Source organism: Trachypithecus francoisi, unplaced genomic scaffold, assembly GCF_009764315.1.
Source record: "Trachypithecus francoisi isolate TF-2019V2 unplaced genomic scaffold, Tfra_2.0 Lachesis_group7, whole genome shotgun sequence".
NCBI lineage: Eukaryota > Metazoa > Chordata > Mammalia > Primates > Cercopithecidae > Trachypithecus > Trachypithecus francoisi.
In genome coordinates, this window is record NW_022681472.1 from 58210772 (window position 1) to 58237985 (window position 27214).

General features: G+C 36.5%; 1 protein-coding gene across 4 annotated transcripts in view; it reads right to left on the reverse strand.

The window, feature by feature from the left end:
* Positions 1 to 269: 269 nt before the first annotated feature.
* Positions 270 to 27214, reverse strand: part of UBR5 (ubiquitin protein ligase E3 component n-recognin 5) — a 156116-nt gene continuing 129171 nt past the window's right edge. For 2 of the 4 annotated variants that reach the window (XM_033202523.1, XM_033202521.1), the window contains exons 42-59: positions 27025 to 27098; positions 25650 to 25822; positions 25440 to 25553; positions 23584 to 23804; positions 22310 to 22430; positions 22123 to 22221; positions 19120 to 19363; positions 17749 to 17860; positions 16652 to 16796; positions 15552 to 15682; positions 13546 to 13606; positions 11726 to 11904; positions 11108 to 11192; positions 8606 to 8761; positions 7847 to 7960; positions 5676 to 5820; positions 4320 to 4405; positions 281 to 1448 (exon numbers count right to left, since the gene is read on the reverse strand). In XM_033202523.1, the coding sequence (XP_033058414.1) occupies positions 1236 to 1448; positions 4320 to 4405; positions 5676 to 5820; positions 7847 to 7960; positions 8606 to 8761; positions 11108 to 11192; positions 11726 to 11904; positions 13546 to 13606; positions 15552 to 15682; positions 16652 to 16796; positions 17749 to 17860; positions 19120 to 19363; positions 22123 to 22221; positions 22310 to 22430; positions 23584 to 23804; positions 25440 to 25553; positions 25650 to 25822; positions 27025 to 27098 (2473 nt within the window). In that variant the 3' untranslated portion in view covers positions 281 to 1235. Of the gene's footprint in view, positions 1449 to 4319; positions 4406 to 5675; positions 5821 to 7846; positions 7961 to 8605; positions 8762 to 11107; positions 11193 to 11725; positions 11905 to 13545; positions 13607 to 15551; positions 15683 to 16651; positions 16797 to 17748; positions 17861 to 19119; positions 19364 to 22122; positions 22222 to 22309; positions 22431 to 23583; positions 23805 to 25439; positions 25554 to 25649; positions 25823 to 27024; positions 27099 to 27214 lie in introns of all 4 variants that reach the window. The other 2 variants (XM_033202522.1, XM_033202524.1) reach the window with 2 other exon arrangements.

Consider the following 27214-nt stretch of genomic DNA (forward strand, 5'->3'; position numbering starts at 1 on the left):
ACCTGTCAGTTATTAAGTGTAAGTTAACTTCCTATGCCAAGTAAGGGGTCACACTTCACTTCCCTCATTTGTAAAAAGAAAAGGTGGCCAGGCCAGTGCCATTTAGGATTCTCTGCTAACTGTAAAATGTGGACTGATTTTCTTCTGTTTCTTATAGTCCAGGTGTATATAAACTTCCAGTTCTTTAAATCAAAATTTTTATGCACATAACCATGTCAGTGTATTGCCCTTAGTTTAAAAATGTACAACTACATAAATAAAAACTATTGTTTCTTCAATATTACTTGACATTTCTTCTGTAATTTCTTTATTTAAAAAAGTAAATGTAACAAGATACTTAAAAAAGGCTAGATACAAAAGTAGTTAAGCTGCTCACGAACATTTAAAATTTTCCAAAATGTATCTTCAATAATCATGATCTTATAAAACATTTTACAGTTATCAGAAAGTGCCCAGGCTGAGTTTACATAACTGAAATACCTTAGTACAAATGTCTAGTTAGAACTGAAGTGCAGTAACCTCTTGACTGACTGCTCGTTGAAATAGGGATACAAAGAAAAAGTTGATTGTGATAAAAGTATTGTGCATTGGCCCCATCATATGTACAAAAAAAGTGCCCTCACTCAAATGAGCAAATTACATGCAAAATATTAGTGATATAATTTAATATCCTAGAGCTCAATGCAGTCAAACCGCAATAAAAGTGGTTTTTGTAGGTAAAAGTGATTTCATCTCTTAAGATCTGAATGTCGAACTTTTTTACAAGTTCCATATACATGATACACAGTTGCAGCCAACCACAAATTAAACACCATAAAGTTAAAATGAAAACACAGAACATACTTAATTTTTTATTTTGAAATTCCCTATTCCCTCTATACAAGAACCTTTGCTGAAACAGTTTCCACAAAGGCAGCAGTGAATTTTCAGAACATTTACATTTTTTCCCCCTCAGCAAAAAGATAAATCACAGTGTAAATTATGTTGTTCTGCTGTCATCTTTGGCTGGGGTTAGACCCAGAAGTTGGTGACTAGCAAACCAATAGAGCCAAATGTTGCTAGTGCTCCTCAGGCCTTTAAGCTATAAACTGAGAAAGGAATGTCTGCATTTTATCTCTTTAAGGTACCACCAGGGGGGCATGACAGCATTAACTTCCATAAACTTTTATAGACAAATGGAAAAAATCTACAAAATTCGCTAGTAATATTACACAGCAATACACACTTTTTATACTCTACACAAAACCAAAATTCTTGGTCTTAATGGCGAGTAACAATTTCTGTTTGAGAATCTGTTTAGAGGAATAGAGTGGGACGTAAAGTCGAGAAATGCAAGTATTTGCAGTAGGAAGATGTTGGTCATCTGGTGGTCTTATTGTGATTGAGGGCATAGGCTGGAATCCTTCTTCACTGGCTGGCAATGATGGGCTTGATGTCCAAAAGTAAACCTAAACAGGAATTTAGCAGGTTAATATTTAACTCTTAACTCTGGCAATATATACACAAAGCCCTATTGTTATGAAAGGAGATATTATTTTGAATTGGGTTTTAAATATATTTTCTTATACTAAAAAGGAAAGGGATCATTCATACCTCAAGACAGGTTTTTGTTGTTTTTTTTCCCCGAAGGGAGTAAGCCCAGAGTTAGTAGAGGAAAAAAAGGTGACTTTCTGTTACAGGGCCTCAGTATTTTCATCTGTAACATGAGGCTGTTGGACTAAATGGTTTCTAAGAGCCTTTCTTGCAGCTAAATTCCATAAACTGTCTATTAGTGGAAAAAAGGCTACCAAACAAAAGATATGGTCTTAGGTTCAAAACTCACACAGGTTATCTTAAAAAGTTATTTTGCATTAAGGAGCAAAATAATGTAAATAATAAAGCAAATAATAAAGCAAAAAAACTATTTACTGCTACATTGTGATATAGAATCATTTTATAATAGTAATTATTGGGGAACATCTATGCATCAAAATTCATGCAATAAGCCATGTTAACACTAAGTTATATCATATATCTATAATAAAACTTTGTGCAACACAGTGTAAATGATGCTCATTAAATGTTAACTTACGCTTTTTAACTTAACCAAGGATACGCCTCCCTGAAATATTTCACTGAACATGTAACATTCCTCATCAGTCCATCCCTTCATACATACACACGCACCATTCTTCAGTGTCTCTCTCTCTTAAGGAAAAGCTTTTTTTTAAATCTAATCATTTTAAAACGCACAATTTAACAATGAAGTATATCCAACTTCCTAGAATGACTAGGAAACCTAAACAAACTTGTGATTTCCTGAAGCACAGCTGCATGGGAAAGCTCATCTAGAATTCTATATAAAGGGACAGAAAAAGAAAAAAGAGAAAACCTAAGTATCAGGATCTATAAATCTGAAAAGAAATAGAAAACCGGTACTCTGGAGATGAAGCTGATCCAAACCACTCATTTCATAGATAAGAAACAAGCTTAATGTAAAGTGTTTCTTCAAGGATGAATGTGGTTAACCAGGGTAGATGACCTCACTGCTAGATCTCCAAGAAGTTGGAAGAAGAGAAATACTTTTACTAGTGAATTATACACTCCAAGAGGGAAATAAACTGTAGCGTTACCCAGTAACTCTGGAAACCTATAATTTGCAGGACTAATTAATTCATGGGAGAACTGTTTCAGAAACTCCATTCTTATGTCCTCTAGATGCATCAAGATGAAACCAACAATACGTGAAGGATGACTTCCCAAAAAGAGGAGAAGGGTAAGGGGGAGGAAGATACCATGATATATTGCTTACACCCTAAACACATCTTCAGTAAGAGTTTAAGGTTCACAGATTAAAGCTGTTGACAGGAAATTCTGAGGTCTTCACAGAAGGTTTTCTTTTTTCTAAGATTGAGTCATTAGCAAATTTTTCTTTCAGTAGAAGGCAGAAACTGTCGTGAGATTTAAGTTGGCTGACTGGACTGAGGAAATACTCGTTTAAAAACGGCAGAAAATTAAAACTAGGGAATAGATTAAAACAGATAACTCAGAACTTATACCGGATAGCCAATCATTTCTATTTCTGTTTTTGGTGGTTCTTACAGACTTGATACGGCCCTTGTCTTAAGGAAACAAGGTGCCCTGAATCTGAAGACTGACTAAAGGTGGCAGAACTTAGGCTATTTAGGTGATCCTGAAACCAACAGGGACAGTTATGGTATATGGCACTAGTGGGAACTTTAAGAGCCCCAAGACTGGGAAAGGCAAATGCTGAAAAATTATATCAAACCCACCTGGGGAACAAACTAAGTCAAAATTACCAGGGTGGCTAAAAGCTGAGAAAGTAACTAGGTGGCAGTTAGGACTGCTGAACACACCTATCTCACCGTAGCAGAGAAATATTAGAATACACATAGAGCCACGTAAAGATGAGTTCCCCTCCTTCCCTCCACCCCCTCCAAAATAAACTCCTGCCTGAACGAAGGTAACTAGGAATCTGCAAGTTTTTTCTTTCCTGCACAAGTTGTAACCACTTCCCCCTTATTCAAATAAAATAAAGGATACATCTAGAAATCTGATCATTTTAAAATATTTCCATGAGTGGTCTAGTTTAGAACTAAGGCTGGTTAGACAGGGGAAATGTTCCAGGAACCATGAAGAGTACGAGTATAGAAAGGATCTTCCAAGGTTTTCTAGATAAGGAATGTCCTTCAAATTTCTACAAGAAAGCCAGCAGCATACTGCCTTTCAAGATTAATGGGCAGGATGATTTGGTTATGGTTTTACTTGATGGGTGGACATAAGTTCCACTGAGAGGCAGACTTTCCACCAAGATCAAAGCTTCTGTTATCTAATTTATGATTCTAAGTTAGCTGGGGCTCTGTACTAATAACATTCTGAAAGATTTAGTACCCACGTATCACAATTAAGCTACTCTCTTCCTAGTGTGCAGATAACAATCAAGATAATACTCAGAAATTCTGTCAACACTTGGCACTAGTCAAAAGGATTAAGGATGTATACAGGGAGAAGCATATGTAGGCAGTACAAGAAAGAAAGATAAAAAGCCATGTTGCAACAATAAACTGTTATCTTCTGGGACTAAGGAGAGCATATTAACAGCTAACTGTACTTCACTCTGCTTACAGCTTTAGTAGTACTTCAGATATTGTTATAGAGCAGAAAAACAAAAACTGCCTTATTTGTGACCTTCTATAATTGCCCTACCCCAAATTAAAATGACCATTACAAACTTAAAAGGCCATCATACATGGTATTTTTACATTTTATATTTCCTTCTACAAATCTTGTGAAATTTTGTGAAATAAATTTTAACTTACAAGATCTTGTCGTTCTGTCATGCTCATCTTCTCTACTATTGACCAGAACCAACGCTTGAACTGCAGAAGCTTCTCAGCATTTTCTCCTAAGAATGAAGAATGTAAATAAAATACACTATACCAGTTGTTGTTATTATCTGTAGAACATTACTAATCTTCTTATCATAAAAGGATACAAGATGAAAACATTATTTAAGACTTGGGGGGGAGTGCCTAATTCCTAATACAGGAAATTAAGAGCATTTGCATAATGTAAAACCTCTACAGTTCATTAGTCAATCCTGACTCAATATGACCAAAACAAGACAAATGAACCACCAGCTTTAAACTTGGTATTTGCATGACTTTAATCTCATCTGTATGTCATTATTCTTATGATCTCAAGAAATGCAGATTCTCATTGTTTCACTGGGTGGGGAATGCAGAGAGGGGAGACCAGAGATTCTGCCTGTCTAAAATGCTTTCAGATGATGCCAATGCTGCTGATCCAAGGATCATACTTGGAGTGGCAAGATCTTAGGCAGTTTCTTTCGATACTCTGTCTTCCTTCCTAAATTTTTGGTTTGTAAATGAGACAAATTCTTATTAGTATTAAAAACTGTATTACAAGGTAGCACAAAAACTATTACAATTTATAATTTGGCTGAAGTTGCTTACAAAATAGGAAAAATAAAGGGGAAAAAATCAGTACCTTTGTGTACATAATAATCTTGGAATATAGGTATAATCCTTTCACAGAGAACTTCTTGGAGCTTCTAATGTACAGTCACAGCTAAAAAGCCTATTCCTAGACCATAGGACTTTCAAAAGAAAGAATTGCAGCAAATCAAACACTGGAGACAAAGGTTTTTCTTTCAAGAGGATTATCACTACCACTCCTTATTCTTCCTAGATTCCTAGAATCTAGGAAGTGTTTGTGTGCTACTGTGTTTTTAGAAGTGCGATTTGGGTTCAGCTCTATAAAGCAATCATCATACAAATTCTTTCATTAGGGAGCTTAAGCAACATGAATCAGAAAAGCCCAGAGTTGTCACATGGATTACTTTTTCTTAATCAGTATATACGAATCCTTTTTTACACAGTTGTTCACCATGAAAAATTTTTGTTTGTATTCATATTTTTTGAAACCTAGAAAAATTAAGCAGTAAAAGAGTTAAGAATAACCTAATGCTAAGCCATCAAAATACTATTTACTTCAAACATAACTTTAAAAATAATGTAAAAAATTGTTTTAATGCTTGAGTAATACAAGCAATTTCCCAAACCCTATAAATAGATCTAAGAACTTCAAACTCAGAAAATGCTGACTGACCTATCTATATAGTTCATTCTTTAAACTTTTTAAAAATGTCCTACCTGATTCATCATTGAAAGAGGTAAAACTGATCAGCATTTGCACGTTGACTTCACCGCAGCCATTTACCAAAAGCCTAAAATCTTCTGCCGTTAAATCTTCTAATGAATTTTTTGGAAGCACATCTAGGAGACCTTTCCTCATTGCCTAGAGAATTTCAGAAACAATAATACTTCATATTCCATGTAACATTTATTTATATTATTAAAGCACAAGTTCTAATTTTAGCAGCCTTCTCTAAGAATGTTAGTTCCCATTTTAAACCAGAAAGCAAAAAAAATTCAGTCCTGTATTTTTTATTAAGATTCAAAAGAGAGAAAGGCAGGAAGTGGGGAGGGAAGGCACAGTGAATAAGCTATATAGGTTCAAAAGTGAAGCAGTAGTGTTATATACTAGTGGTTTAATAATTTTAAAAGTTATGTTAATAACAAACAGGCTAGTCATCAAGAATAGCTTCAGTCTTAAAAGTGGTATCCTGTCAGCATCTCAGGAAAGATACATTAACAACAAACCTCCCAGATACAAACTCAAAAGCTAGATGTTTACTGAGAAATTATCATGTGCCAGGAATTGTCTTAGTACCTTACCTAATTCAATTTAATCTTACCCTCATTTTGCAGAGGAGGGATACAAGGCACAAAAAACTTAATTTGGTAACATCATACAGCTAGAGGGGTGGTAGAGCCATGATTTGAACTCTAACAGTACGACTCCAAAGCCTGCACAATTGTAGCACAGGGATCAGAAACACTGAACACCACCAGTCATAAAGCTATATAAACATTTTACAGGCTGGGTGCGGTGGCTCATGCCTGTAATCCCAACACTTTGGGAGGCCGAGATGGGTGGATCACGAGATCAAGACCATCCTGGCCAACATGGTGAAACCCCGTCTCTACTAAAAATACAAAAATCAGCTGGGCGTGCTGGTGCGCACCTATAGTCCCAGCTACTCAGGAGGCTGAGACGGGAGAATAACTTGAACCCAGGAGGCAGAAGGTGCACTGAGCCAAGGTTGGGCCACTGTACTCTAGCCTGGTGACAGAGCGAGACTCTGTCTCAAAAAGAAGAAAAAAATTTAACCCTGGATGAGGAAAGAATTAACGTAGTAGGATTGATGCTACTCTTTAGAAGGGCCTGACTGTACAGCTGGCGTTGGCTGATGTCTGAGAACTTGGTTTTTGCAATATTCCAACATTACTAGCTGACAAGGCTGTTTTGAATGTCTGGAGCAATGAACCATGCTGTATCAGCCTGCCTGGACTATTTGTGCAAACAATGCAGTTCAAGATGAATGTGTGCTTTCTTCAGGGATTCTGGAATTTCAGTAATCATGGCTGGTTGTGCAGACAGAAAATGCCAATGGAACTAGCCTCTAATAAAAACACTGAGCTCTGACTCCAAAGTGGGCTTCCCTAAGCACAAACAATGTATACATGTTGATACATTTCACTGGTTGAAGAACTGTGTTCTTTGCAATAACTCATCCCCCTGCTTGAGAGAGAATTTTGAAACCCTGCACCTGGATTCCTCAAGACTCGGCCTAATATTTCTTTTTTCCCCTACTGATCTTGCTGTGGGTCCTTTTGCTACAATAAACCATAACTGTTAAGTACAACTGCTTCTGAGTCCTATGAGTTCTTTTAGCAGATTACCCAAATTAGCTTTGGTAATAAAACTAAAGGTGTTTGTGGTATCGAAAGGATTGGTTTAGGGTCCTACCACTAACACAGTAGGACAAAGGACTAAGGTATATTATTTTACACATACATTTTAAAATATAAAGACAATTCTTTATCTGACCAGAATGTAAGCGATGGAAACATTTTGGTATAAAAAGCCTTTGTTCCCCTCAGTCTGTCTCAGTAACTCTACCACTAAAACAGTAGGACCCTACAATAGTCGTTCTGGTACCATAAGCACCTTTTCCACACTTTCGTTTGCCAAAGCTACTGTCTCACGATGGCGTGGTTTTTCCAATAGTGTTATCAAAAAGAAAATGAGTACTTGGTCTGAATTCTTAAAATTAGGTGTAATTTACATTGTAAATAAAAGATTTTGGTTTAAAAACTTTGGCCTTTTATAAATAAACTGAATATACTTAGCTAGGTTACCACACATGAAGACACAAATGGCCTCACTGGATCACACAACACTTTCTAGAAACACTTACATGTAAGGGCTGTTCTGCAACTACCAACATTCTGTGTTCTGCATATTTCCGCACATACTCATATACATTCTGTGGAGTGACTGGTATATTTACACCATTAGGAATGAGTTCGACCTGTGAAAAATTTACCAGTGCTATTTAAAGGCAATTTTGTCAAAGCAGTAAAACATTAACTGTTTATAAAACTAAAATTTTTAAATATAAACACAGTTCTTTATTTGACCAGAATCTAAGAGATGGAAACATTTTAGGCCATAAAAAAGTACAAGCCGCTGGGCGCAGTGGCTCACGACTGTAATCCCAACACTTTCGGAGGCCGAGGTGGGTGGATCACAAGGTCAGGAGATCAAGACCATCCTGGTCAACATGGTGAAACCCCATCTCTACTAAAAATACAAAAATTAGGTGGGCATGGTGGCACATGCCTGTAATCCCAGCTACTGGGGAGACTGAGGCAGAAGAATCGCTTGAACCAGGGAGTCAGAGGTTGCAGTGAACTGAGATGGTGCCACTGCACTCCAGGCTGGTGACAGAGCAAGGCTCCATCTCAAAAAAAAAAAAAAAAAAGTACAAGCTCTTCTACCTCAGTCTGTCTCAGTAACTCTTGATCCATCTTTAACACCTACAGTATCCATTTCTCCTATGTGTTCACACATGTTCTTCTCTTTCAGTCCCTAACTAAACTGTCTATACATAAGACAAGCACAGTAGATTAACCAAATCTCTTGCCAGAATCAGAAAAGTGCATATTTGCTTTACCTGTCCTCCACCTTCTTCTTTACATAGGTCAATTGCAAATGCCAAATCCATTGCTGAGAAAACAGCATCAGCATCTGAACTCTGAGAAGCGAGGATTAGTTGCCGCAAACTCTCATACATTACAGGGTCAAAAAAAGCAAAATCATGCCAATTGACCTAAAAAAGTAATCATATGAAACTCAGTTATGAAAGAAACAGCTTCATTCAATTAGTTAATTAAAATCTGATAAAGAATTTTATCTAATTTGAAGATATACCGATACAGAATAATTTCCCACTTGGTATATAACTGTTTAAAGAGATAAGTTTAATAAATATTTGGCTCTGACAATATTTGCTTTTCAAAGCATAAGAAGGGTTATATTTTGAAAAAATATAAAGCCAAAAGCATAATAGTTTTAAAGTTCTAAAACTGCAAAACTTTGCACTACTTATTAAACACCAATTATGGGGAGCAGCTGGCTCTGAACTTAATATACACCTTATTCTTGATAGTAACATAAAATATAGATTATTCAATTCAGATGATAAATCTGACACTCAAGGAAATTTAGTAACTTGCCCCAAGGTCACTTTATTGGGTTAAACTTGGATCTATTTGATTAGCTGTTTCCTAAACCCTGCTGAAGACTCAATGTATCAACAATTTTATGTTGCCAAGCTTTTGAGTCTAGTTCTTTAAATAAGGACATTTTAGCTGGAACACTTTAAGAATTTAATAGGGTCAGAGTTAAAAAGAAAAAATCATATGATATTCATGTACTAATAGAAAATTATTCATCAGGTCTGATTAAAGAGAATTATTAGGAGACTACAGTTTTAACATGCTTATTTATCCGATGTGTGACATGTACCTCTGGAAAAAAACTAACATAAGTCCTCAAAGCCACTGGCTGGAGATGGTGACTCACACCTACAATCCCAGCACTTTGGGAGGCCGAGGTGGGGGAATCACTTGAGATCAGGAGTTTGAGAACAGACTGGCCAAAACGGTGAAACTCCATCTCTACTAAAAATACAAAAATTAGCCAGGCGTGGTTGTGTGCACCTACAGTCCCAGCTACTTGGGAGGCTGATACAGGAGAATCGCTTGAACCTGGAGGTTTACAGTGAGCCGAGGTCACAACACTGCACTCCAGCATGGGCAATGGGGCGGGACTCTATCTCAAAAAAATTAATTAATTAAAGCCTTGATAGGTTCTTGGCTGCAACTCTGAAATGACAAACAGCAGGTTCTCAAATAACATTATTTCATTATAATGTTGATAAGAAAAAACTGGTTGCATTTCAATTAGAGTTGCAGTTTCCAAGAACCTATCAACGACAATAAGAACTTACTCAATCCCAGCTACTTGGGAGGCTAACGCATGAGAATCACTTAAACCTGGGGGGTGGAGGCTGCAGTGAGCAGAGATTGTGCCACTGCAGTCCAGCCTGGATGACAGAGACTGTCTCAAAAAAAAAAAAAAAAAAAAAAGGACTTAATCTATTCCATTTATTTTGTGTCAAGTAATTTCTCTAAAGTATTTTTAGGAACGTGGGCGGTTTTGTTTTAAATCAAAAGCTGCATAATTAACATTGCATATTAATTTTAAAGCAAACGGTTTTTCTTTTCCCCCTGCCATCATAAAGGGAAGTGCAGGCTATCAAACTATCAAAAGGCATAAAGAAGATAAGCTAATTCCATCATCCAGAGATCAATATTGAGCATGCAGTGTTGTACTTCTTATATGTATTTTTGAAGTTAGAATGCTCTATTTTTGTTTTTTGAGACAGGGTCTCGCTCTGTCACCCAGGCTGGAGTGCAGTGGTGCCATCATGCCTCACTGAAGCCTCAAACTCCTGGGTTCAAGCAGATCCTCCTACCTCAGTCTCCCAAGTATAGCTGGGAGCACAAGTGCATGCCACTACACTCAGTTAACTTCTTACATTTTTGGTTGAGTCAGAGTCTCTTATGCTATCCAGGCTGGTCTCAAACTCCTGGGCTCAAGAGATGCTTCTGCCCTGGTCTCCCAAAGTGTTGGGATTACAGGTGTCAGGCATGAGCCACTGTGCCTGGCCTGGAAGGCTCTTTTCAATACTACTACCTTCTCTACCACCCGGTACAACTACTAATAGTGGATACAATTTACTGAGCACTTACTATGTGCCAGGTACTTAAGATGTTGTGTTTCTTACCAATTTATAAATGGGGAAACATGGCAGAAATGTCAGCATATTTGTTGGCAACAGGACGTAGGTCTCTCAGACCCCCAGCCCCGCCTGTGTTATCCACTCTGCTATGCCATCTCCCCATAGTCTTTTTCTGTCATTAATTTATTATTAATTTTATTTTTGTTGACCATAATTGTATAATTAAATGTTTTAAAGTTACTTATAATGGCTGTAATGCTTTAAGATTTAATAGTTAATTAATGCTATAAACAGTATGCTAGCATTTGATTTTATAAAAGAAAATTTCTGCAATTGTGAATACAATTTAAGTTCATCAAAATCACTTACTTTTCTACCAAGCAATACTTTAATTACATGTCTATTCAATGTGATAGGACATAGTTCATTCTGTAACAGACATAGTCCAAGAATCCTAAAAACAAAGACAGAGAAGTAAGATTCAAATAATTCTAGAATACATATATCCCCCCACACATATTTTGAGAAATTCTCTACAGCCTCCTTTCTATTCAGCATAAAGTACAGCACATACACTTTTTCAAAAAAAAAAAAAACAACAGGAACACCAGCCTAAGAATGTTTTGTTTTTGAGACAGGGTCTCACTCTGCCACCCAGGCTGAAGTGCAGTGGCACAGTCAGGTGATCCTCCTACCCCAGCCTCCCAAGTAGCTGGGACTACAGGAATGCAGCACCGTGCTCGCTAATTTTTTTTTTTTTTTTTTTTTTTTAATTTTTAGTAAAGACAGGGTTCGGCCATGTTGCCCAGCCAGGTCTCCAACTCCTGGGCTCAAGTGATCCTCCCGGCTCAGTCTCCCAAAGTGCTGAGATTACAGGCGTGAGCCACCACATCCAGCCTACATACATTTTAAAACAAATATACTTTAGAAAATCTCATAAATTGAAATGTTTAAAAAAATTCAAACCCAAGATTAAAGTTCTTTTACCTGCCAATGTTTCTGAAACAATTCAACCTTGCTTCTGTGTTCTTGCCAGGCCTTGGAGTATAAAATCCTCTTTTCCCAGGTTGGTAAAACAGAGGGGCATTGTCATCACCATCGTCTGTATCATCTAAGTCCATATCTACTACACTTCGACTAGAGCCATGACGCTTTCGGTTTTCCTGCTAACAAAGAGTATCAGAGAGTGAGCCCCAAGAGTCACTGAAAAAACAAAACATATGAAATGGTTCTCTGAAATCATTCAAATGAAGTCAGGTAGGAAGAGCAACATAAATATTTAAACATATGTGTATAACAATATTAAAGGTAAATCAACTTTTAATTTGCCCTTTCGGAATGTGACACACAAAGCTTGTGTATTATTAGGTCTTTAACATCTCTGTTGTTAAAATAAAGTCATTTAATGAAACCTGGGTAAGCTTCTTTCACTTTATTGCCTGAAAATTCTTTTCACTGGATACAGAATTCTGTCATCACTTTGCTGAATTTCTGGACTTTTGGCTTCCAAAAGTGAGAAATCCACTGTCTTTCAAATCACTGTTTCCCTATAGGTAAAGAACCATTCTTTGGCTGCTTTCAAGAATATTTCTTTATTTTACAGAAGTTTGATTATAATGTATCTGGACGTAGTTTTCTTTCAGTTTCTTCTGTTGAGTTCACTGACTCTTGAATCTGGAAATCTATGTCTTTTAACAAATTTAGGAAGTGTCCAGCCATGACTTTTATTTCTTCAAATATTTTTTCTATAGCAATTTCTTCTCTTCCCCTGAGTATTTCAGTGACATATATGTTAGATCTTTTGAAGCTGTCCCACAGGTCTCCCTGAAACTATCCTTTTGTTTTAAATATTTTCTCTATCTGTTCTTCGGAAAGGGTAATTTCCATCTATCTTCAAGCTGACTGACACTTTCCTCCAACACCTTCATTCAGTTATTGACCCATCCTGTGAATTTTTTTCTTTCCGATATTGCACATTTAACTATAAAAATTTCCCTTTGTTCTCTTTTGAAGTTCCTATGTGTCTGCTGAGAACCTCTATCTTTCCATTCACTAGTGTTCACCATTATCTTGTAGAACATGGGATAGTCTTTGATAATTCCAACAAGTGGGTCATCTCGTGGTTGCCATCTATTGGTTCTTTTCCTGAGAGGTGGGTCCAGTCTTTGCTGGTTCTTTGTATGCTGAGTAATTTTAGAGTGTGTCCTGGACATTGCGAAGTAGTTGTGAAAACTCTTGAGTCTTAGTAAATCAATATGAATTTAGCAGGCAATCAACCTAGTTGAAAGTCTCACCTTCTATGTGCAATTGTTTCAATGCCAACTAAAAAGCCTCCCTTATGCTATAGCATGATATGTCACCTGTTTTCGTAACATTGCCACCAGTTACTTCTTTGAAGAATGAGTCCTAGAACTCCTGACCTCGTGACCCACCCGCCTCGGACCCCCAAAGTGCTGGGATTACAGGCTTAAGCCACCATGCCCAGCGAATTAGCCCTAGGATTCTATACATCTTTCCCTCTCTGCTCTTCAATTTGTTACATATTCAAAGTAAAGCTTAATTAAGCTGTGCTCAAATGGACACCAACCAATGGGTGGCATTACACTGAGCCGTAATTAAGCCAACCTTATTATTTGATTCTATGCATAATACCGATCTATTTACCTTTGCTTCTGTCTCTCTACTGTAAACATTCATTTTATTTATAAAGACAGTTTCTTCAGAAATCCTGCTTTCATCCCCTTTATTTAAATTTCCTTATAATTTAAATTCTGTGATTATCATCACATGAATAAAATGTTCCTTACCTGTACCTTTTCTGAGGAGTCTACTAATCCAAGATCCAGGATACTATCAGCTCCATTTTCCCTAAAAACAAAAAGTCTTTCACATTCCAGATAATGGAGACTTCTAGAATTTAGTATATAGTTTAAATATAAAAGGACTTACTTAAAAAATACATTCAAGTTTTGGAGTCAATAAATATCCAATGCACCCGCTAGTACTAATGCAGTATGAGCAGAGAAGTTGGTAATACAAATCTTTAAAAAAGTATATCACTAGATCCTACATGTATGATTCAAGATAATGGACTAAAGGCTACCTGACAGAATGAATGTGGTCTTCATAGGGGTGCTGGAACACTTCTACAATGCTCAGAGGGAGCACTGTAGAAGAACAGAAAAATGTTCAGAAAGCAATCCAATAGGAATCAAATTCTCTAGTGAATTTAATGATTCTAGAACACTAATAAATTCACGGTTTACTCCAGAAAACCAGGTGAAAGCCGTCAATATTGTTGTATATTGGTTGCATTCAACAGAAAACATGACTAAACATGCAACTCTTAATATATATTCACAAAAATCGTTTTACCAAAAATGTACACTGTTCTTGATTTTTCTATAATGGACTAAGCTATACCAGTGTGCTGTAGCTTCAGAGACAGGGCAGAGGAATAAACAAACAGTACATAAAATCCAGAGAAGAAAAGCAGGAGCATCAGCGAAGAAAATACAGTTCTCTCAACAGTCTTTGGCTTGGACCATCAAAAGGCTCTGGAAGTGGCTGTTTAGCTCTAGTGCCCAGCCTACCAGCTTATACATCTCTAGGACTGTATCTAATCTAAATTCCTAACTCAAAATCATGATTAGGAAGAAAAAAATACAAATTTTCACCTAAAATAATAAACACTTCAGAGCTTCAAAATGGATATCAGAGTAGCCCCAGGATAGAAACTACAGCATAAATGTGACCTATCTTTTTTTTTTTTTTGAGACAGAGTCTAACTCTATCACACAGGCTGGAGTACAGTGGCGCAATCTCAGCTCACTGCAACCTCCGTCTTCCGGTTTAAGCAATTCTCCCTGCCTCAGCCTCCCAAGTAGCTGGCATTACAGGCGCTCACCACCACACCCAGCTTATTTATTTACTTATTTTATTTATTTTTTGAGACAGAGTCTCGCTCTGTTGCCTAGGCTGGAGTGCAATGGCATGGTCTTGGCTCACTGCAACCTCTGCCTCCTGGGTTCAAGCCATTCTCTTGCCTCAGCCTCCCGAGTAGCTGGGATTACAGGCACCCGCCATCATGCCCGGCTAATTTTTGTATTTTTCAGAGATGGGGTTTCACCATGTTAGTCAGGCTGGTCTCGAACTCCTGACCTCGTGATCCACCCGCTTCAGCCTCCCAAAGTGCTGGGATTACAGGCCTAAGCCATCAGGCCCAGACATGTAAAATTTTTTTTTTAGTAGAGACAGGGTTTCGCCATGTTGGCCAGGCTGGTCTTGAACTCCTGACCTCAGGTGATCTGCCCACCTTGACCTTCCAAAGTGCTGGGATTACAGGTGCGAGCCACCACACCTGACCTTATCTTCCTAAGTCACTTTTACTTGTCACCTTGGAAAAAGGGATATGTAATCTGTTAGATATTTTTTAGATTTTATATTAAATTCATACTTTACAGAACAGAAAGCAAAAACCTGCATGAATTTTTAAGATAAATCAGGAAGCCTAAAAGAAATTTCATGGTTATGGCAAGAACACAGGTGTGGCCTTTGCCAGGAGGGTATTCTGATAAGTGAATTTGAGATCTAATTTCTTTCAAGTAATTTCTAAATAACCTAGGTAACTATTAAAACCCTACCTTTCTAATACATGAGAAGAACTAAGCTGTCTCACTATGGAATTTAAGCTGTCATTGAAAAATACATTAAAAAAATAAAAATGCATTTAAAGTCTTATACTTTATGACATAATTTTTAAGATATGATGGCACCCACATACTGAAAATGCCTTCCCAATTGTACACATTACCGTCCATGTGCAATAATGAGTTCCATGGCCTCATCCACTCTTGCTCTCAGAGAATCTTCACTTGCTAGAAGGAGAAGCAGTTGAGCCGGGGATAATTCCAACAGCATGCCAGTGATTTTACTTGCAAATGCCTGTAAATGACGAACAAATGTTAACTTGAATACTCTCTAAAACCTCTTGTCTAATTACATCTACAATCTTTTATTTAAAAAATTAATAATAAAACAAGAAACTTGAGTAACAAATACAAAAATTTCAGAACCAGGTCTTTTATGAAACTGGAAGATCTTTTATGAAACTGGAAGATCAATCAGAGAAAAATTTGGCAGGGAATAAACAGTCCTTGCACTACCACATCTTGTTAAGGCTACTTATAATATTTGTATGACAAGTTTTCTTTTTAGATTTTTTTATATCTCTGAGTTAAACACACATATACTCAACTTCCGTATTTTTTTTTCTTCATCAGAGAGCCAGAAATATCTTTTACTTAGGGTAAAAAAAAAAAAAAAAAAACAGAAGGGGATAGGGTAAAGAAAAAGATACCTATGTTTAAGGCTGAGGACTTACTAGAAGAAATAATAGTTTTCTGTTATTCCTTCACTATAAAATGTGTACATACAGTTATGCATAAAGACAAAAAACATAACTAATTTGTGTATTTCGTATCATATAAAGAAAAACTCTTGATAGAACATTCAAAATAAAATTCTTCCTGCTACACTAATCAGCATTAATGTGTTCCAACTACAGTTTGCTAACAGACAATCTGCTCCAAAAGTAGTAATAATTTGTTCAAATAAAGATACAAATAAATATAATGCACAGCAAATTCCTTAGTATGCAAGGAAGGTAGAATGGAGACAGTGTCCCAACATAAGGTGGGTGGAGGAAAAAATAAATTCAAGCTATACAGTTACCCTTCAGTAAACACTGCCTTATTCCCTCCTGAGCTTCCTTCTTACTGCAGACCTAAAAAGAGTCCTCAACCATGTGGTTTTGCCAGTAGCTGACAATTTTTTTTTAAACACCACCTTTAATTCAAAAGCAAAAAAAAATAACACAGCCAGTTAAGAGGTAACTAAGTACACAGTACACACTGGTTGCATTGCTTGTACACGAGGATAAAGTCTCTCTCCAAGTGCCTGCCGATGTGCTGGCAAAGGATCGGGATCATCACTAGGATTCCCTTCAGAGGCTGGCCTAAAGGGCCTAGTGTCGATGGAAAGCTGTCTTCTAAAGTCTCTGTAAGAGAAGGAAAACTATTATGACTTCATTTCCTTTGACTAATAAGTAAAAATATTAGCACAACTAGTAAAAAAGTTAGAAAACTAGAGCATACAGGTTGTTCAGTTATGGTATCAAGGTGGTAGAATGCCAAAGCAGATGATGGTTAGGAAATAAAGATTATCTAGATTTTGTTACTTAATATAAAAATTTTATTGTAAGGGAGTAGGACCTTAACATACCAGATATCAAGAGTCCATACACAATTCTGGAAATTTTAGTCAAAAGTAAAATGCAATCCATCCTAAAGAGAAAACTTCAAAGATTTTAAATAGCACAATCTGCCAAATTTTTTTTTTTTTTTTTTGGAGACAGCGTTTTGCTTTTGTTGCCCAGGCTGGAATGCAAGGCAATGGCCCGATCTCAGCTCACGGCAACCTCTGCCTCCCAGGCTCAAAGAATTCTCCTGCCTCAGCCTCCCAAGTAGCTGGGATTACAGGCATGCACCACCACACCTGGCTAATTTTGTGTTTTTAGTAGAGACAGGGTTTCACCATGTTGGTCAGGCTGGTCTTGAACTCCTGACCTCAGATGATCCACCCACCTTGGCCTCCCAAAGTGCTGGGATTATAGGCGTGAGCCACCACATGTGGCCTGAAAAATTAAGATTTTTTAAGATAAACTTAGGAGAGAATGATACAGGTAAAAAATTCAAACAGTAACTTGAGTCAGATAAAAGAGAAAATAATTTCAACTGCCTCTGGGTTTTTAAAGCAGAACTTTTTATTAGTTAATAGACTATTCTTAGTTATTGTATTTTATTAACAGACTATTCTTAGTTACTATACATATGTTCAAAATTAAAATTTTACTTTTCTAAAAAACAATCCATAATTAAGATCCTTTCATTTACAGGTCTATCTCTAATTCATCCAAAAAGGTGGCATTGAATCAAAGATACAAAATTTACCTATCCCGGTCCCTCCGAGAACCTGCTCGCAAACCACTACTCCTCCTCATTTCCCTTTCTCTCTCCCTTTCCCGATCTCTCTCTCCTCGGTTCCTTAATCTCTGCATTAAACCTAGAAGAAAATAAGAAATATACTGTATTTAGATGAATGCAAATTCAACTACCTTAAATTTCAAAGTCAATGCAAAGAAATGAGACAAACGTAAAGAAAACATGACAGCTAAAGATTATCCTTCCCTAGCACCTGTGTTGTTAACGCCTTTCTCTCCCTATGGGTTTTCAGGGTTGAAGGTGACTGTGTAGAATATACCTGGCACAAAATAGATGTTCACTCAATATTTGTTAATTTTCTCCCTTGTCATGTCAAAGTTGTGAAGTAATATACAAGTGAGGTTATGATAGTGTCACTATAAACAATGCTGAAATTTCTTACATGACTAGACTCATTTAAATATCATCTGTTCTTAGTTTTTGCCATGAAAGCATTAAAGGCCACCAGAATATTACCTATTACTATTTTTAAATTCCTAAGCCCAAGCCAGAGTACGGTTTCCTGTAAGTGTACAAAAAAGATAGCTTTGAAATGTTATGATTTTCCAGTTTCCTCATTCGCATCTCCTCACTTCTTTTCATTATAACATTAAAGAAAGGGAAATGGTGAAACTGATGAAAAGCTGAGGAACTCTCACCATCAATCCTTTCTATAGCTCATTCAGTCTCCATCCACCTACAAGTCTGATAATCTTCTGCTCCTACTTGATGTTAATCTCCTAAGGCTTTTGTAATTTTGACAAATTTTAAAATTTGCTCATTGTAATCTTAAAACTTAGCTAAGAGTCCTAACCCCAAAGTGCTGATCCTCAGTGAGGTAATAAGCTTGCACCAGGATTCTTTTTTTTTTTAAGTCTCACTAAACAGTGAGCTTAGTGACACAGTTGATTTACACTTGGTTGCAAAGTCTTCTTCTCACTGGGGAACAGCAACAAGTTTGGAAATCGTAATTTGAACAGCACTGCTCTTAGAATAGCATTTTCTTCTCAAATATCCATGTGGGTTAAATATTGAAGTGGAGGAAATGCTGCAATTTGCTCGGTGAATTTTTATATCACTATGTATTTTACAACCTCTTACCCACCCGCAACATGTAACAATTGAGATGAAAAACTAGTACAATCACAAACATTTATCAAAATAAACATAAAGTAGGAAATTGTTGTCAATTAGAATAGTTTAAGATTAAATCAATCTAGAATAAAATGATGTAAAAATGTAAATTTATACTCTCACACATATATAAACCATGATTACCACTGTTGGTTTGAGGGACAAGGAAAGAAATTTTATGATGCTTGTTATTTGTAGACTACTTACTTGTGTGGGTGCCTTTGTTGGCATTTTGGATACACTCTAGATTTGGCAATTTTTCATTTGACAAAAATGCTTGTGCAATGGCTGTATAAAAACTTCGTGCTACACCACTGCCCTCTCCTGGCTCATCCTTAAATGTGACTTTTACTCTGTGTACAGCCATTGGTGTAGTAGCACATCTTCGACCAAAGTGATTGTTAAGCTGCCTCATAGTCTGCTGAATGAGAAGATCTCGATCCCGATCAACCTATTAAAACACATCAAGAAGTCAAAAAGTAGTAAATTCAATGTTGGAAAGTAGTTAGAATTTTTTGTAGCCTGAATTTTTCTATTTTCAATCTGAAAATCTAGTTTTAGCTTTTCCTTGAGAGTTTAAAAAACTACAAAGTAATCAGAGTTCTCAGAAGCTTATCCATTATGAAATACAATGGTTTAAAGCACACAACAATGTCTTGCAAATTAAATCAGGGCAACAGAATTTAATTCAATTCTAACACTTTCTTTCAAAGGTTTATTGGAAAACAATAATCTTGTTCAATTTTGGGATACACCAGAATACCAAATAATCAGAGATGTTAAAAAAAAAAAAAAAAAAAAAAAAAAAACAGAAAAAAACACAGATGAATTCCTTGATGACAAGCTAAGTGGGTGGGAGGCTGGAGGGGAATTAACCAAACTGGAAAATTGTTTGCACCTTTTCTCACAAAGATATATATAATCATTAATGAGTGTGTCTATCACCTATAGCTACATAAAAAGCCTCTAAAATCTGAGAGAAAGCCAACTTAGAAAAAAAATGGGCATATCAACTGAGTTAAATACAACTATCCTAAATATATGAAATAATGTTTCACTTTGCTCAAAATAAGATAAATTCAAATTAAAACTATACTGAGGTGCTATTTCTTACCTATCAGATTAGCAAAAATCTAGAAGTTTAACAAATGCTGGCAAGACTGAGGAATCAGGCATTCTCACATTGATGGTGAAAATGCAAAATTATGCAACTGCTGTGCAGAAGTATTCGTCAATGTCTAGCAAAATTATATGCACATACTCTTTGACCCAGCAATTCCACATCTAAGCATCTATCTCAGGGACACACTAGCAAAAAAACACGAGGCCATTCATCACACTATCTGTAATAGCAAAAGACTGGGAATAAGCCCGAATACCTAGCCCATAAGGGATTAGCTGCAAAAACTGCGATAACAACCATAAAAGTGCAGTACATTAAACAGCTATAAAAGGTAGAACATCTCACATTTTCTCTGGGATATACTATTAACTGAGAAAAGCAAGATGGAATAAAATGTATAGTATGTCTGGGGAGGTGGGAGGAAGTATGTAATTAATATACACATATGCTTATATATTTTAAAAGGGAGGGAAGGAAATAAACTTGAAAAAACAGTAAAAGAGACAAGAATGGACTTATATCCATTCTTTTGTAGAGTTCACTCTGCCACACTGTAGATATTTTACATTGATTACAAAATAAAACCAAAAGAGGAAAAAGGAATCCCTAAAATCTGAAAGCAAAATGAAACAAAAGGCCCTAATTATATAGAGCTGGTAGCAAAACCTACAAAGAGGAATTACCTCAAGTGACTTTAAAATAAACCTCCTTTAACTGTGTTATCTCCAACTGTATATGATCTAAGGACAAACATCTGCAAATCAATCTTTAATTATTTTGAATAATCATTTTGTTAGTGATAGTGCTGATGTTATAATTCTTTTGAGACAGAGTCTCTCACATTATGTTGCCCAGGCTGTCCTCGAATTCCTGGACTCAAGCCATCCTTACACCTCAGATTCCAGTGATGTAATTCTAAGACTGCTACTATGTATGTTGTGGCATTAAAACAAATGAGTAATTTGATTAATGTTGGGAAATTGGATATTCAGTCTGAAAGAAAGGAGATAAAGACTTAAGATCTAAGAAGCAAGGCCAGATGTGGTGGCTCACACCTCTAATCCCAGCACTTTGGGAGGCCAGGGCAGGTGGATCACCTGAGGTCGGGGGTTTGAGACCAGCCTGGCCAACATGGTGAAACCCTGTCTCTATTAAAAATACAAAAATTAGCCAGGCATGGTGGTAGACACCTGTAATCCCAGCTACTCAGGAGGCTGAAGCAGGAGAGTCTCCTGAACCCAAGAGGCGGAGGTTGCAGTGAGCCAAGATCATGCCACTGTGCTCTGGCCTGGGTGACAAAGCAAGACTCCGCCTCAAAAAAAAAAAAAAAAAAAAAAAATCTAAGATGCAAAAATAACAAAAACAACCTTGTGGTCCTACATCTTGAATTTGAATTGGGAGTATCAATATTAATTCATTATTTGATTTTTTTAAAAAAAAGAACAAAATAAAATGCACTGCCAAACTGTTATCAATTAAAAAGGCCTAGAAACCATGATCAACTCAGTAGCTATTTGCAACCTTAGAGCACAGACTGTAATCTCAAAACACAATTTCCTACTAAAAGGAATCAAGGCTACTTTAAGAAATGGCTGATTTAAGGTCTGTGACAGGAAATGCACAAGATGAAACATAACAGGAAGTAAGAAAGTTATCAAAAATTACTGGGCCCATGCCGAAAGGACTGAGGAATCAAAATTGACTCAAGACTCCCATTAGCCAAAGAAGACACAATTTGAGCATCAATATGAATAATAATCTCCATGGAATTAGGCATGCATAATGATACTTAAAAACTAAAACAAAAAAATTCATAGAGGATGCTAGGGAACCAAACTGCCAGAGAAAACCACTATTCTAAATGTGATGGTTACAATAAGAAAAAATAAAAAGAAACCACATCCACACACACACACACACACACACACACACACAAATAAAAAATAAATTTGGCAGTTTAACATTTCTTTTAATTTTTTAATTATAAGTACATATACCTAAGTAAAGCTATTGTTATTTTGTATGTTTTAAAATTTATATAAATAGCATACTACAGGTATAGTATAAGAAAATCTAAATACCTTTACCTCTAGTGATAAATCTCTTGACTGCTGGTTTCTCAGTTTTTCCATTTCTCTACGGAATTTTGATTCTTTTACCTCAAAACCACCCAATTCAGTCAGGATCTTAAAAAAAAAAAAATGCATGACAGATTATTCCCTGAAATATGTGCTTATCAGGCAGAATGGAATTTAAAGTGCACAAAATACATACTGATCCAGGTTCTGCTCCAACATCTTCCATGAATACCCTGCCGAACAGTTCTAAAGAAAGGCGCCAACGTCCTAGCAGCATATCATGGGAAATAACCATTCCCATAAAGCTACACTGTGGCCTGTAAGAAGTTTAAGGGAAGGGGTGGGGGGGAGGAAATACTTTAGCCAATTTCAAAGACTGTTTTTTGTTCAATGGTAGTAACTTACTTTTTTTTTTTTCTTTAAAATATTCTGAGGTCTTAACTTCTTCAAACTGCATCCTAACAGAGAACTTTTCCATAGCTACTTGTTCCCCACAGAACTTATTATTTTTCCTCCCTTATTCCTTCTGTCTTCTACATACGGATAAATCCCTGGGCTATGTCTTACCTTCATCTTTCATTTTATCTCCTCTCCTTAAAGTCCAACGTCCATCTCCATTTAGGTGACTCCCAGATCCACCTCTACTTCAAACTTTCACCATGAACCAGAATTTCCATTTATTAAATAAATATGTCCACGTCAATGATGCTCAATTCAAACTCAGCATGGCTAAAACTTAATATGGCTTCTTCACCACAATGACAATTCTGATTTTTTTTCAATAGTACCATCTCTTTCCCTAATGCCCTGACTTAGAGCAGATTTTAATTTTTCTTCCTCCTGTTCCATCAAAGTGATCAAGTCCATCTTAAGTTTCTCTTCCTTTCCACCATGTCCTTTCTATCCCCAAAGTCAACATTCTGACTCAGCATCTTTCCCCCAACTAACTGAAACTATTAATAATAACAAATAGCTTTCTAACTGGCCTCCTTACCTCTAATTCTCTCCAGTCTGTTTCTGCACATTCTAACCACCTCAATTCAATCCATACTGCTTCTAGGAAGCTTGGGCCACCCAAGTCCACAATTCTCCCCTGCCTTATGTGGTTGTTAGACAATGTATATACAATGTATCTTATTTTCAAACTAGCTTTTTAACTCTAGCCTAAACAAAAAAAGTATTATGCCATGTAACCAAAAAACAGACAGTCAACAAATCATACTGAGCCACAGTATATACTAACAAATTTCTATTAGATAAACAAAGAACCTACCTCTTGTAAGAGAATTACAGACTTGGAAAGGAGCACAGATAAGTGTGAATCACAAATCTAGAAAGTTCCACTCTTTCTAATTATTCAGTTTCCCCTTAGCTGAGCTGCTAACAGCAAGTCTACAAATGGTAACTAAACATGCATATACATTTTTAACACTGTACTGAACAATAAAAACAAAGGGTCTTAGCAAATACCTGAAAGATGTGAGAGGTGGCCCTTCACTTTCAGTGAGTCCTATTTCTGCTAGTAAGCTACTTTTTAATTGTGCAGCAAGATCATGAGCAGATGGCCCTGGTTTTGAACTCTCAGCTTCTTCTGGCAGCACGGGCTGTTCTTCCCCTTCTTTTTTTTGCCGGTTTTGCATGTTCATTACATTTTTCAGATTGGCAGCATAAGACATTTTTGTTGGAAGAACCTATGAATATTTACATTTAAAAGTTACAAATGAAGGGAAAAAAACTAACCAGATTTTGTCCTCAATTTAGTAATACAGGAATCATATGCAAGTTTTTTTCCCTTTCTGGAGCTTCAATGGTTCTGATGGCCCTAGCTGACCACCAATTCCAATGCATTTACCAAACCAACCTCAGACAACTTTTTTTTTTTTTTTTTTTTTTTGAGACGGAGTCTCACGCTGTTGCCCAGGCGGGAGTGCAGTGGCACAGTCTTGGCTTATTGCAACCTCCGTCTCCTGGGTTCAAGCGATTCTCCTGCCTCAGCCTCCCGAGTAGCTGGGATTACAGGCGCCCGCCACAACGCCCAGCTAATTTTTTTGTAATTTTAGTAGTAGATGGGGTTTGGCTATGTTGGCCAGTATGGTCTTGAACTCTTGACCTCAAGTGATCCACCCACCTCAGCCTCCCAAAGCGCTGGGATTACAGGCGTGAACCACCACATCTGTCCCCCGTCCCCCCCGCCCCCTTAAATTCACTTCTTGGCCTGAGCACAGTGGCTCACGCCTGTAATCCTAGCACTCTGGGAGGCTGAAGTGGCCGGATCACTTGAGGTCAGGACTTGGAAACAAGCCTGGCCAACATAGCGAAACCCTGTCTTTACTAAAAATACAAAATAATTATCCGTGCGTGGTGGCGGGCACCTGTAATCCCAGCTACTTGGGAGACTGAGGCAGGAGAATAGCTTGAACCCAGGAGGAAGAGGTTGCAGTGAGCCAAGATTGTGCCACTACACTCTAGCCTGAGTGACAGAGCGAGACTCCGTCTCACAAAAATAAATAAAATAAAATAAAATAAAATAAGTTCACTTCTTGCCTTGGAACTTCAGAGAACTTTTAAATAAATCTTTATAATATCAGTGGTACTTAATTCTCATATATTTTTAATATTTTCAGTACTGCATTCTCCTTTTTATTACTGAGATAAAAAACATTCTATTCAACTACATGTCTTCTAAACCTGCTTTTTAATGTTTTACTACGTTTTGAGTGGACAAACAGTAGAGTGTAATTTTAGGCTCCCAAATCAGAGCTATATCTGAAAACTAGATCTACCACTTAACTAGTTGTATGACACAGACATTCCCACATGAAATTTACTTACTCTCTTCAAGACTCAATTATTACCCAAAAAATCAGAGTGATAATGCATTCTACCAAACATAGTTATGAAGATGGAGACCAATGCCCAGGAGACAGATTTAGTCCACAAATATTAGGTATCATTATTAATGCTATCTTATTTATCTAGTCTTGATTAAAATTAGTTCAGAAAGTTAAAGTTGTAGCCAAAATTACACATGCTCATCTACAGACTTTTATTATACATGAAAAATTTAAATTTTCAGCCACATACAGCAGTCAGCTCTGTGAAACAGACAAAGCACATAAGGAGGCTGGTATTTTATGGATGAAGTGATCTGACAGCAAGTTAATGACAGTGCTGGAATTCTTCCTACATTATATCACAAGGCAGGAAATTCTGACACTTAATTTCAGAAAATATAATAGTCTAAATTAATGCATTTCTAAAAATCTATATGCTGGGACAAGTTGTCCTTAATAAATATTATATTGCAAAAACTTTTACTGTCTTACCTCTAGGCAGTTTCTATCCACTGTAACCTCCATTAAACATTTCCCACTACTGGCAGATGAAGAATAAAGACCCTGACTTGGACGGCCAAAAAGATCCTCCTTTCTAGCATTTGGCTGAAATTTTAACAGAAATATTCTAGTTACATTGAATACTTTAAAGAAAATAAACTCAATTAGAAAGAAACCTTAAGACTAACTTGTTTAATTCACCTGCAACAGATGTGGCTGATCAGCCAAGGGGATGGCTTCAGCCAGAGGCACTTCAAATGGATTTGGGGGTATACACCCAAGGAACGTCATGGAGTCTGAACGTCGGAAAAATGGATGGTTTTGGCCAGTTTCTGCAGGAAGAGAGTCATCATCCTTATCATTCAAGGTAGCACCTAAACATAAAAAGATAAAATGTTTTGTTTTTTAGGAAAATTATTTAATTACTGGATTAGGGTAACAGACCTTTAATCTGCTCAATCCAAAATTCCTACTACCTCTTTTATAAAATTTTAATGCCACACAAAAACAAGTTTATAGTCCAAACTTTTGGTATTTTTTAAAGTAAATGTAACAGTTTAATATGGTTACAATGTAAGTTTTATGTTATGTGCAAATGTTAGTTATATGTATGTTACAATAAAAAAATGCAAAATAAAAATCAGCATTTAACAATATTGTGCCATTTTGTATTGGACAGAGGTTTCCCACATCCTCCTCTTTATCTTTTGAGATACCCACCACCCAAATACGGTTAGATTCATGAGTATATTCAGGACCCAACTCACTGACAACTCCAAACGGAGGAGATGATCAGGAGTTGAAACCTGAGCATTTGCTAAGCAGAGAGTAATGTCTAAACAATTTACATATCTTGATAGTAAATCAGCACACTAGCACCAAATCTCCTTAATGGAGTAAAACTTTGGCAGTGCCTTGTTTGCATATCAACGGCAGTGAGCTATGGCTGGGTTCTCAAAAAATGGCAATTAGGCCAATTGTCTTTCCACAGGCTGAATAAAAGTACTAGTTGATAATAACAAACTGGTGAATGCATTATTTAGCCCCATTTGAAATAACTGAAACCCACAAATAAACTCCACTAGACCCCAAAGTGTGATATTAAAACTTTTGGATAAAAGCCTGGAGTTGGGATATTTTCTCTTTTCATTGTATTAATTGCTAGCATTCTGATATTTAGGAGCTGTAACTGGTAATTCTCATTTTCTTAACTAATCTATTTTGCATCAATATTAACAAAGGTTTTGCTAAGATTTTATTAAATGTAATAACAGTACATTAAGAGTAAAGGTAAACATAATACTAAGACAAATACAAGATAGAAGATGAAGAAAAAATACTGTTGGAAAGTTTATAATATTTCTTTAATACATCCTTAGTTTTGCAAGAATGTGTATATTCTTGTATAATGCAAGAATGTATAAGCACAAATGGACAGAAAATGTAAGAAATGAGACATAGAGAAGAAAAGAGAAATTCCCACCCAGACAGAAAATAATGAAGTTAAAAAGCTTGAAGGGGAACTACTGAGGCAGCCATTTCTTGAAGTAGATTAGCAGATTTTCTGTGCACTAACTTTGATTGGTGTCATCATCATTTTCATGTTCTGAATCTTCATTATCAATACCCAGTTCCAAGAGTTCTCGCGTCCTTTAAAAAGACAAGTGAGTCATTTTACCTAAAGTATCTGTATAATATGAACAGTAGCAAACGTCAGGGAAAATACAAGCAAAAACACACTAAAAAGGTCACTAATATATCTAACA